This window comes from Mixophyes fleayi, chromosome 8, assembly GCF_038048845.1.
Source record: "Mixophyes fleayi isolate aMixFle1 chromosome 8, aMixFle1.hap1, whole genome shotgun sequence".
NCBI classification, from domain to species: domain Eukaryota; kingdom Metazoa; phylum Chordata; class Amphibia; order Anura; family Limnodynastidae; genus Mixophyes; species Mixophyes fleayi.
This window is the reverse complement of record NC_134409.1, coordinates 39,993,275-40,006,454: the sequence shown is the minus strand read 5'-3', so window position 1 is coordinate 40,006,454 and position 13,180 is coordinate 39,993,275. Positions and strand designations below refer to the sequence as shown.

The 13,180-nt window shown below is 39.8% G+C and overlaps 1 protein-coding gene across 7 annotated transcripts in view; it reads right to left on the bottom strand.

Moving 5' to 3' along the window:
- Positions 1 to 3,464: 3,464 nt before the first annotated feature.
- Positions 3,465 to 13,180, bottom strand: part of KYAT3 (kynurenine aminotransferase 3) — a 97,008-nt gene continuing 87,292 nt past the window's right edge. For all 7 annotated transcript variants that reach the window (XM_075182411.1, XM_075182418.1, XM_075182421.1 and 4 more), the window contains 6 exons: positions 11,177 to 11,253; positions 10,429 to 10,518; positions 9,344 to 9,530; positions 6,400 to 6,473; positions 4,974 to 5,060; positions 3,465 to 3,687 (listed from right to left, as the gene is read on the bottom strand). In XM_075182411.1, the coding sequence (XP_075038512.1) occupies positions 3,634 to 3,687; positions 4,974 to 5,060; positions 6,400 to 6,473; positions 9,344 to 9,530; positions 10,429 to 10,518; positions 11,177 to 11,253 (569 nt within the window). In that variant the 3' untranslated portion in view covers positions 3,465 to 3,633. The remainder of the gene's footprint in view (positions 3,688 to 4,973; positions 5,061 to 6,399; positions 6,474 to 9,343; positions 9,531 to 10,428; positions 10,519 to 11,176; positions 11,254 to 13,180) is intronic.

Genomic DNA, 13,180 nt, shown 5'->3' with positions numbered 1-13,180 from the left:
GACACAGATAAACACTAACTTAGCTTCCCACATATTTGCCACAGCAAAAGGCTGATTGCTAACTTCTGGAAGAAGTGAGATCCACTCCACAGTTCCTCCCTTAAATCCTGTATTAGGTTCATTGCACGCATGGAAAAAAATTACCTACCCCTTACATGACAAAGAAAACTCCTTCACTCAGGTTTTTCTACAAAGTCAGCCCACCTAGCCCCTGACTCATGGCTAACCTATTTGTCCATCTTCTTCAAACTTCGCTATACTCAGTGAATTGGCAATCCCCTCTCAGCTAAGTGGCCCTTTACCCAAAGTGCGAACTTCTTCCATGTTTTTTTTTCTTTGTCCAAGTTTTGACTAAAAATGTAAAAAAAAAAAAAAATGTTTACTCTCCACAATAGTGGTATCTGCTCAGAAAATATTATATTTCAAGTGTAAACAACCTAATCGACTGAATATGTTTCTTTTAAAACTTCTAGTGAATGCCTCCTAGCCTGGCACATCGAACCAAATGTTAAACGTTAGGTGGACCTAGAGTTTATACGCTAGGCTTAAAAACAGACACAAACTGTGCTTAGCTCTAACCAGCCACTTGTGAAACTAAACCAAAGATTTGTGCAGGCGCTAAGAATGTATATAAAATGTAAACCTGAGGTCACTGCAGCTGGAAGAGGGAATTGGCAAACCCACACTAGTATATATTACAAAAAAAAGAGAAAAAACAGCGCAAATACCCACTCAGGGAGTAATATAATAATATGATTGATGTAATGATATAAAAAATCAGAAGTAAACCGGCATATAGAAAAAGACATAAGTAGTTTAATACATTCTTGTAAATTACTGGACAAGCCAATAGACAAAGTAACAGTAGATATAAATTGACAGCCAATTACACACTAGGTTAAAAAAACCAAATGGCAAATGATCTATTGAGGTAGTTTGTGAATGAAACAGCTGAGGCCAAAAGATATCTCAAAAATCCAAATTGATATGTATCTAATCCAACCCAATCTGAACCTGTACAACGCCAGTTCATATAAAATAATAAGGGAGATATTTTCCCACAGTGGTAGGGAGCCGTAGAATATGTAGTAAAGGTACCTGTGACCATACACTGAATCAGTGTTAAAGTTCTCCAGACACTCAGTTGGACTGACTCTGCATGTATCAATGACAATTGGGGACTCACGGATCCTCCGCAGTAATCACAGACAGTCAGTCCCGATATTGAAGCGGTCAACTGTGAAACTAATGTTAAGTGGTGTTTCCCTGGGCGCTAGTGGGAAATGGAACTGCAACATGGAACATGAAATAAGCACTAGGTCTGCCTATGTCTCGAATAAGGAATTTGTTTATTATCCAGTTATTGTCCACGGACTGATTCATTATTATATATTTTTATTTTTAGCCATACAGGGATTGGCAGTGGGAATTTATTTCTCACAGGACTTTGCATTTGGACTTTATTTTGTTTTTTTGTGTTTTTTGTTTAATGTACCAAGTGTGTCACATTTTGGATGCTGTGTTTCATTCTGTAAGCCATGTTGACATGTCACTGATTACTGTCAATTGAGTTGCAACTCATTTTTACAATTAAATGTGCTTATTTCATGTTCCATGTTGCAGTTCCATTTCCCACTAGCGCCCAGGGAAATACCACTTAACTGTATATCAGGGTTGAGCTACCCTTCTCCCAGCAATCTATCCCGTCCCCCTCCCCATCTATCCACCCCAATCCCATTTCCCGAGTGGCTGCTTTACACTATACAGGGAGCGCTGATCCAACCCTTACCTCCGTAACTGTGAAACTAACCCTCGCCATCTGTGACTCTGAATAGAAGTCTTCACCTATCAATCCACCCTTTGCTGCTCTCTCCGATATGAGGACATCCTCTTTTTCCACTGAAATGTTTGTATGGCCTCTTAGAGGAGGGCCGCTGGGATCACACAGTATCACATTAGATGAAGGTTTGCTCCGCCAATTTTTATAGAAATGCAAGAAAAATGCCACATATCCAGCAACAAACTCTACCAATCTCTTTAAATACGGCATTTTTCAAACCTTATTTGAAGAGGCACCTTCAAGACAGCTCTCCCAAATTGTACATATGTGCACATGCAACCCCAACTGCAAAGGCGCAAGTTCTCTCCTTTTTCACCCAATCCTTGCACCACAACAACTCAGACCCAGGCGCCCATGAATCAGCCTGGGAAGCAGACAAAGGGACGTCACTTGAGAGGGAAACCTGGGACAGGATTCACACTAGAATCTGTTAGGGGAGAATTAAATTTGCTGCGTTACTTTTTGTGGCCGACAAACCATTACCATTAATACAGTAATTTTAACCTGGACTTCTGCTCCCAGCTCTCTGAGCAGAAATCAGCGTTAAACATTACCAAAGTAACGGTAATAATGTGCACTATTACCCTACTAACAGTAATAATGCGCACTGTAATCGTAGAAATAGTGCGCAGGCCACATTACTTTTGGCAGTAACGCAGCCAATTGAATTCCCCCTTAGTGTTAGAATAATGTAGTCATAAGGAGAATTCTTCCAACATTCTCACCAGACAGTGTCAGGTCCCTGAACGACTCCATAAAATTTACCCAACCTCTTCTGACTTGTGTTGGAGAGAATGTGGCCAGATAGGAAACTTTGCACTCTGGTTGTCTCGTCCTAGGATTACTCTTCTGAACACAATAAAAACCCTCATTTATAATGTTACCGGGCTTACCCTTAGGCTGTCAATCACCAACAGGCTTCTCTGTGCACCCAAACCTTACATAGACATATATAAACATATAGGTTGATTTTAGGAGATGTAATGTGAGTTGAAGTGTGCAGGAGATTATGGCAGCAAAACAAAATAGTGATTATACAGAAAGAGGCGATATAGGCATTCACACCCTGGATAAACCAGCTTCCGATTCAGCACTAGCACTAGCTTGTAGTCTGCTTACCCGATATGAACAGGTCCCTCTATAGTGCAGGTGTCATATCAGAGACAAGTTTATGCAGCAGGTATGCATTTATTTATTAGTTTGTCTGTATAATTAATATTTCACTTTGTTACCTTCAATTAAAAGGGCTGTTTTTTCTAGGCAGCTAAAGAGTGGTTGGAGTTGCTTTTTCTGGATGGAGTCTAGATACATATGAAATATGTTGACACTATAGAAGCATAAACACTAAAACTTAATGGTTCTTGTATTGCATCCAGAAATATCATTTTGTATTGTCCTTACAAATCTTGTGCCTAAAACAGGATATTTATTCTTAACAGTTCTATAGTGCACAAAACATATAGACTGACTACAATAATTCAGGAATTGTAATGGATCTTGTCCTTGTCCTGTTTTGCTACAAAGAATCAGCTCTGTTGCTCTCCCGTCCATCATTAAACAAGTATGTCCATTTGTGCCGCATCTTTATGATGCATAGCAAATCAGTGAAGGCAGAACACACCTAAACAAAACAAACCCCTTACATACTTTAATTTGCAAATAATAAAACAATGTCAGCTAACATAAAACATTGAATAAAAGTTTGTGTGACCTGATGCTACATGTCTGGTACTAGCATCAGAAATTGTCCTGTACTTCATTTAGGTAGACATTACACCAATATGCACAGGATGTCACTTATTCCAGTTTTTCAGGATCTTCTCAGCTGCGTCGAATGTTTCATCTTGCTACAGAAAAATAAATAATTGTGACATTAATGTGACATTTTATATTGAGTAAACTAACAGTGATATTCTAAGTTGGGCTGACATACAGGACTGCTGAGACCTGTCATTCAGCAATAGCAGGAAAGGTCAAAGGTTCCCTCTGCTCCAAGCTGCAATGTACTTTAAAGGTTTGCACTTAAAGCGCGGTAGAACTATATTGAATGAATGCATAGTACAGAAAAAATATAGTAGGCAGCGACATCATTATGTCCACAACTCCTCCTTTTCACGCACTATGACACACTAATATCTACTATGTTGGGAACACTACATGCAGCAGGCGCAGGAGCAAAGAAGTATCATACTTAAGTCAAAATAAATTATTGCATTCTGAAATGATTTGAGCAGGAATTTAGACAATCCCCACAAGAAAAAGGTATGTCAAAATGACATTGCATATAACTTGATGTGGTGAGATGCAGGGGCTGGCTGGGCTGGGCGGCATCTGCCCCCCATGACGGTCCCATAGAGAGCTACCTGCATTTTTTCTTGCTTTAAAATGTTCCTAATAGACTGCACAGTCGAGTCTTACCCCCAGGGCTAATATTTGCCAGCCCTCACCTGGTCAGATACCCTCTGACTATATACAGTATGATCCTGAATCACAAAAACAAGGCATTCACCGTTTCCCTGCAAACACACACCTGAAAAGAAGTGGAAACGTCCTGCAACTAGGGAGGACATGCAAATGGTTATGTTTTCAGAGGATTCATACAAAAAAATATACAGAGCATGCACACAATATACTTTTATTGCCAGAATCTGAAATTTCATACTAAAAGCAACACGGAAAAATAAAGGACCAACCTATTTTTAATTATAAATATGTCACACTTAGCATCTTCACGAGAAGAGCCGTATTCTTTGTCCACAGATTGTAAAGCCTAGAAAGTATTCTACTAGTCCAGGGGTAGGCAACCTACGGCTCTCCAGGTGTTGTGAAACTACAAGTCCCAGCATGCTTTGCTAGTAGATAACCAGCAGATAGGTTGCAAGGCATGCTGGGATTTGTAGATTCACAACACCTGGAGAGCCGCAGGTTGCCTACACCTGGACTAGTCTCTATGATGTCCACCAGGGGGCACTATGAAATCTTTAGCCAAAATTTAATTTTACCTTTGCCAGCAAGTAATACAACTCCTCTCACTAATAAATATATGTACAGACATTGTGTTCAGTGTGCAGAAGGACATTATCTATATCTATATCACTCAGCACAACTGAGTTACAATGTTGGTCAGCCTTACCTTGATAAAACAGAATCGGATATATCTTTCAAATTGTTTTCTAGTTTCAGGTCCACAAAATGCTGTCACTGGTATAGCCGCTAGTTTCTAGAATAAATTTAGAATATATAACTGAAATGTTAAAATGTTAGTTTTACAGTCACAAAAATACTTTACATCATCTACATGTTCTAGAACGTAAAACTAGAAGTTATTATCTTCAGTACAGGGCCCTGCACTGGCATTGTCCCAACAGTGAGGTTCGGCAGAATGTAACTTGTATATTAGATCAGAGATAGGCAACATGTGGCGCTCCAGTAGTTGTGGAACTACAAGTCCCAGAATGCACCAGAAATGCGAAAGCAGACATCCATATCCAGATTTTTGTTTACCATTGACTTGAGTTCCCATACGCCTGGAGACGGGCAAACGTACACAGAGTACCATGAGGATAGTTTCACAGACTGACAACACAATTAGACACGGGTGCATCCCTAGATTCACCATTTATGAGGCATATCTCCTCCAGGTACTGGAGAGCTGGTGCAACAATACATAATGGTGATAATGACTATCAGCGGCACTAGCTGCTTCTGATTGCATGTTGAACCCTCCAGTAGACTTAAATCAATGACATTGCGGCTATATAAGTTGCGACCATCTATTTGCATTACTTACTTGACATTTCCATTTGAACTACTGCAAGAAAGAAGATTCACATCTGGTTTTTAAAGGGGAGAAAAACAGATGTGGCGGTGGCTGTATTTTTCTATGAATCAAGTAGTCTTTATTGTGTTTCATCAAACAAACAGAAAGACAAGGAAACCCAGACAAGGAAACCCAGCCATAACACACTGTAACTGGGGTCAAACTAACAAGTGGTCATAAGGTATAGCGACAAGAGACAGAACTTTACACAAAAAGTGACAGATGTATGAAGGAGGAATAATCAAAACCAAATGTGTTTAACAGAGATAGACATTTCAAATAGAAAGCAAGAGGTGCCTTCTATAATCAGAGTGACATTGTATAGTGAGCAGGATCAGGCAATCCAGGAGTCCACCAGAGGAGACATGGGTAAACAGTGACTAGGATCAAGTCTGTCACAATGATTACCATCGGGACCAAATTTGTGATATTTATGTTCAGTATTTCTCCTAGTATACATGTACCCTTCATGGATCATTGTGTCATTCACCAAAACCCTCCATTTGTGAAACTATGAACCATCAGCAGCAAGCCATGCACGGGCTATAAGTTTCACCAGAGTAGCAAGAAGACAGTGTCTGTATTTAATTACAAATTCATACAACTGTAGATGAGCTTTTTGCAAGTAAATTAGTTTAACACCATAGCAATATATATTTATATCTATCTATCTCTATATATCTCTCTATCCCCTAGCACAACGCTGTTACCACGTACGAGAGATATATGTTTTACCCACCTTGGTTTTAATCATCCACTTCACAAATTTGTAATCATACGGTTCATCATCCTTCATATGGGAAAGATCCACACCTTGAACAGATATTAGAATTATTAATTAAAAATTAAAGATTCATTTGACTGATATTGCTATGAAGCCTCTTATCTACTGTCGAGCTCTGAACCAGCTACATACTCATGACCTTTTCCAGATTTTGCACTGCACACTCTAGGTTACAAGCAATGTCCAGGTTGAAAACTCATTTTTCTATCTATATTATTTCTCACTCATTATACTATTTAATCAGTAGCATTTGACACTGTTGACAAAGCCCATTCTCTGGGCTTTCTTAACGGAGCTGCATTTATAAATAAAAGGGTCTCCTTGAGATGACCTCCTGCAGGAGTATGCATCAATAAAAAGTAGAGATGAGCGGGCTCGGATATCTGAAATCCGAGCCCACCCGAACGTTGCCGATCCGAGCCGGATCCGAGACAGATCCGGGTATTCCCGCCAATTGCAAAACTGAAACCGAGGCTCTGAGTCATAATCCCGTTGTCGGATCTCGCGATACTCGTATTCTATAAATTTCCCACTAGCCGCCGCCATCTTCACACGGGCATTGATCAGGGTAGAGGGAGGTTGTGTTAGGTGGTCCTCTGTCCTGCTATCTCTCGTGCTGTGCTGTGTTTTTCAAAATAAATCCAAAACCTTAAATCCGAACCAAAACCTTTTGTCAGGTGTTTTGCGAAACAAATCCGAATCCAAAACACAAAACACGAGACACCAAAAGTGGCTGGTGCACATCCCTAATAAAAAGCCTGTTCAAGACTTCTCATTGACAGAAGTGTAATTCCACCAGCTCATTCTGCACAGTGCCTTAGGATTGTATTAGACACCTCCCTTTCTTTCTCTGACCATACTGATTTTACAATTAAAGCCTGATTGTTTTAGTAAAACATTGTTAAAATCTCCTATTTTGTCTCTCAAGCCACAATTAAATACATGCTTTTATTTTATCCCACACAGACTTGTGTGACTTACTATTATCTAATTACTGGCAATCCTGCTGGTGCAATATACCTCATTGCTTATCCATCTTTACATATTCATATTGAAATGCCTCAACACCACTCACAACCACCTTTTTCCTTTAAGTCAATTTGCAGTCTCCTATTTGCGGATTTAAATCATAAAGTGCTTTGAACTGGGTTCTTTTTTCATATGTTTGAGTTATGTTATATTATTGTAAACTTTTATATAGATTTTTGGACTGTTTATATATTTAACTTTTTCTGGACCATTTGTTTAACTAAATACATACAAAATTGAAAGTTTTTTTGTATTCTATTCTTTCATTACATAGTTCCATGATTCTACCAAGAGTCCACTAGGTGGCAGCAGTTAACAAAAATCTGCAAACCAGTTATTACTTCCACACTCAAACAAAGATCACCTTCAACTGTGAGGGGCTGTCAAGCCTTATGTTTGGGGAAGGGTGTGGACAAAAACAACAAGCAAAGGCAGGAGTTACTGCTACGTAACTATGGTTTACTTGATTTAAAAAGACAAAAGGGTTGTAACAATAAGTTGTCTTTTTTTCATACATTGATGCAAAGCTGCACTGTTCTACAAAACTTTAAAAAGCCACGGGCACCACTGTTTAATGCGGAGAGCTTGCCCTTTGTGTTGTCCTGCATTACAGAGCAGCACTATGGCTGACATTCCTCCACAACTACCCATGGAGTTGGGTCAAGGTCATGACTATGCAGGACAGTGGGATTGAATCAGTTTATTTCCCATTATTCACACCCACCCTTCTCCATTTTTAGCATTTTTCCCCCAACATCCAGTGTTGTGCATAAAGAAGAGAAGCACATCCCCTACTTTGCTACCATGGCAAGTATTGAGTTACACAGCGTAAAATTTACCATTGCAATAAAACAGGGCGTGTGCTGAAACCTAGGCTCTACCTTAGCTTAGGGGGCAACAGCAGATCTTTGTGACTCTCAATCAAAAGTGTCAAGCAATCAGGGAATCATGTGAATGCTAGAATGTAAGCTCTCACCTACCCTTTGTCTCCTGTCTCTATTTCCTTGTTACATACAGTAGTAGGTAATAGATATAGGCATGCTGGTGATGGTGAATATGTCAAAACTTATACTGTTTAAAGGTGACATTGTGACTGTAGACAGTAGTAATGTAATTGTAATGTAGAACTTTCCCTCTGACAGCGTGGGAAAGTCCAAGGTTATAAATAATCCTAGCGGCTGTAATTTTTTAATTATGCGACAGGGAGCTCCTGCAGTCAAGAGTTAGTGTGCATCACCTGTTCATGGTTTTTTATTTTGATTAATGTCATTATGGCAGGTGAACCCCACACTGTGGGTTACCCTGCTATAATGTCACCAGCCACAGATGGCACAGTTCTAGTAAAGTTAAGGGGACCCCAGGCGTTTAGTCTTCTCCTGAGTTTGCTAGTACCAATGAGTGCAACAATTTCATGTTTTGCCACAAAATAAAACGTGTATAAATATGGAATTGGTGCAATGTAAGTGTGGCAGTAGATGATAAAAGCTGCATCCATTCTTAACCCCTTCCTTTTACATAATTGTATATAGAGAACTCTTATACTGGAATTATCTAAATTATAAAATTAGAGCAGTTAATTCATAGTGTAGTTAGCAAAAGAGGAAGATTTTTATTCTATGTGTCATTGCTTAATGCGCTTACACCATTATAGGTCAATGTTTGTCTCCAAATAACATTACATAAATATAATAGTTTAGAATCTTGTGGACACTTAAACTACTGCATATTGTCTATTGTATCTCTTAATAAACTCATCACAAGAGACTCATCCCCGAATCTCTAAACTTTTTCCTTATTAAATTGCAAATCTCTTAAAATCTGAAGTATGGATCATTTTATATGTGACTCACAGCAGGAAACATTCAGTTACCTAGAACAGAAACATCAGCAATCATGAAATATCCTCCTTCTGGAATGATTGGCGTCAGTCCGGCCTCTTGAAGTAAACCAGCCATTCGTTCCCGCTTGACTTCCAGTTCCCGGGGTAGGGAATTGAAGTAACATTGCGGCTCATCCATCCTTTTAAAGTCCTTGAAGAGGGCATGAGCCAGAGCTTCCTACACACAACAGCACACAGTACAGTCACTTCATCGAACCTCCCTGTGCTGCCACAGCTCTGTCTATGTAATGCAACACTGAACAGACAATATCAGCTACATATCAAATATGTATATAGTTCCTGGAGGTCTTATGGACCAATATATGTAAATATACAATATAAGTATATGGAACACATACTTACAGTAATAAATTACATTAAAGTACTGATGTGTTAAATGGATTTTACACCTTCAGATAACTTTAAAGTGTTGACTTCTCCAAGCCCTTCTGCAGCTTTTACCAACTACTGTGCTTTACCTTACTAGCTTCCTTCTGGGCTCTCCAGCCTGGCATGTGTGTCACTAGGTAGAGTGGTTTATGTTTGTTACCCTGGGGCAGGACATAGGTTCTATCTGCACTGGATACAATTGTATCAGGAGACTGTTATTGGGTAATATCCCATAGCAGTAGGATATAAAGACCATGGCAGAGATAACACAGACTGGAGCCTGAAAGTAAAAGCTATGTAATAAGTAACAGATGTAAGAGGACATCCAAGGCCTGGCAACACATTAGTCATCTGAATGTAGAAAACACCTTTAAACCGGCAGTTATTATCAGCCCTTCAAAGATTTCCCATGCATTAGTGCTTTCTGCATACTTATAGAAGAACATATTACATACAGATTCATAGAGAATATACACTTATAATAAAACACAGCATTTTGGACTGATAACACTGGTTACTTAACATAAACAGACAATTTTCTAACTTCTCGCAATTAATGACACACAAACTAATTTCTACCATTGCTACTGCATGACAGATTATCACTGGCTAGCTATTGTTTAATAAAATAAAAATGAAAACTATTTTAATCAAGTGTCTTGTTTGCCAACCCTTATCATACTTACTTGTAAGGGAGTGGGACAGGAATATGTACAGTTCTGCTGGACAGTTTGCAAGTGTTTGATGAGATGTGCAGGTCCAATGGACCAACCAAGCTGGGGAAAAATACAGAATAATAAGTCCATGTCATTGCTATTTCATCACACTCTAACCTCCAGAATTAGGGAACTATCTAATATTAGGACGGTTTATTGTGTAAGCAGTGGCAGGCTGTTATGATTCTGTGAACTGGGAAAACCAGCCACTAGAATGGAAGCAGCTCAGCGGTTACATGTTGTGATTTGTACACATATGAAAGAGCTATACAATATTCCACAACAATCATTTCCAGCTATTGCAGAAAGCAGCATCTCACCGCCATACAGCATTCCAGTGCTTTTGTCTAAAACCAGTGCACACATTCACTTACACCAACACAGATTGATTACTCCACATTGTTACCTGTAGGTGATCATCTATCTAGAGGACTGGAGGAAACAATGAGCCCAGGCTTCAGCCGTCTATATGACATATGGAAGGGAACAACCTCATACCATTACAAACACTTTATGGACTGATCTAATGTTCTAATACATCCTATCAAATTTCTGCAAACCGGTGACATCAGGGAGGCTAAAAAACGCCTCAGAGATGTCACTTTCCCCATAAAATAATAGTCAGTATTCATGAAAATGCAACCCAAGGCAACAAGATGGCTGCTCCCACTGCATGTAAGTGACAGATACACTTTAATACACTGCATATAGGTCTTACCTTCCATCCTGTTACGCTAAACGACTTCCCTGCACTTCCTATTGTTATAGTTCTCTCCCACATTCCTGGTAAAGTTGCTATAAAATAATATGAAAACACATTGTGTCACACATTGACTATAATCTACTAAATAAAACATTGTCATTGGTGATTTCCATTTTGAATTTACTTGGAAAGTCACTAAACAAATGATTTAAAAAAACTATGTGAATGATAATCGTCCCTCAGTACTATGACCTCCACTTTGCTGTGGAATACATGCATAATGTCACCAGTACAAGGGGAGTTCTACAGAAATGGCGGGAAAATTGTTGTCCCATTTTGATTGTGGACTGTGGATCTAAATACAGAACCCTGAATACAGTCATGGCCAAAAGTTTTGAGAATGAAGCTTTGTGAAAATCAATATTTGTGTCAATGTTTTTAGTTCTTTTTGTCAGATGTTGCTATGGTATATTGAAGTAAAATTACAAGCATTTCATAAACGTCAAGGCTTTCATTGACAAACACATTGTTTATGCAAAGAGTCAATATTTGCAATGTTGGCCCTTCTTTTTGAAGACCTCTACAATTCGCCCTGGCATGCTGTCAATCAACTTCTGGGCCACATACTGACTGATGACTGCCCATTCTTGCCTAATCAATGCTTGGAGTTTGTCAGAATATGTGGGTTTTTGTTTGTGCTCCCGCCTCTTAAGGATTGACCACAAGTTCTCAATGGGATTAAGGTCTGGGGTTTCCTGGCCATGGACCCAAAATTTTGATGTTTTGATCCCCGAGCCACATAGTCATCACTTTTGCCTTATGGTAAGGTGCTCCATCATGCTGGTAAAGGCATTGTTCCTCACCAAACTGTTTTTGGATGGTTAGGAGAAGTTGCTCTTGGAGGATGTTTTGGTATCATTCTTTATTCATGGCTGTGTTCTTAGGCAGCATTGTGAGTGAGCCCACTACCTTGGCTGAGAAGCAACCCCACACATGAATGGTCTCAGGATGCTTTACTGTTGGCATGACACAGAACTGATGGTAGCGCTCACCTTTCCTTTTCTGGACAAGTCCCAGATGCCCCAAACAATCTGAAAGGGGATTCATCAGAGAATATGACTTTACCCCAGTCCTCAGCAGTCCAATCCCTGTACCTTTTGCAGAATATCAGTCTGTACCTGATGTTTTTACTAGAGAGAAGTGGCTTCTTTGCTGAGCTTCCTGACACCAGGTCATCCTCCAAAAGTCTTCGCCTCACTTAGCGTGCAGATGCACTCACACCCGCCTGCTGCCACTCCTGAGCAAGCTCAGCACTGGTGGTGCCCTGATCCCTCAGCAGAATCAACTTTAGGAGACGGTCCTGGCGCTTGCTGGACGTTCTTGGACACCCTGGATCCTTCTTCACAACTATTGAACCTCTCTCCTTGAAGTTCTTGATGATCTGATAAATTGTTGATTTAGGTGCAATCATACTAGCAGCAATATCCTTGCCTGTGAAGCCCTTTTTGTGCAAAGCAATGATGAATGCACATGTTTCCTTGCAGATAACCATGGTTTACAGAGGAAAAACAATGATTTCAAGCACTAACCTCCTTTTAAAGCTTCCAGTCTGTTATTCTCGGTGGTAATCGCTTTAACGATTACAATAACACAGAGGACACGTACAATAAAAGAACGATTTAAGGAAAAACTGACAGGTACAATGACAGACTTATCTGAAAAACGACTCTGCAGATCTCTGATGCCAGCAGACGGATGACAACACCTCCTTCCGACTGTCCAGTTCTCTGGCAGCACTGTGTGATGTCAGTGCGCCCTTTATGCCTTTACATTTACAGCAGCAATGCAGTGTCCCTGCGGGGATACTGTTTAAATAGTGTATGTACAGTGTCCCTGCAGAGTCTTGACATTACCGGTTTAAATTTAAAGGCATGAAGGGCGCACTGATATCACACAGTGCTGCCGGAGACCTAGACAGTCGGAAGGAGGTGCTGTCATCCTTCTGCTGGCATTGGATAT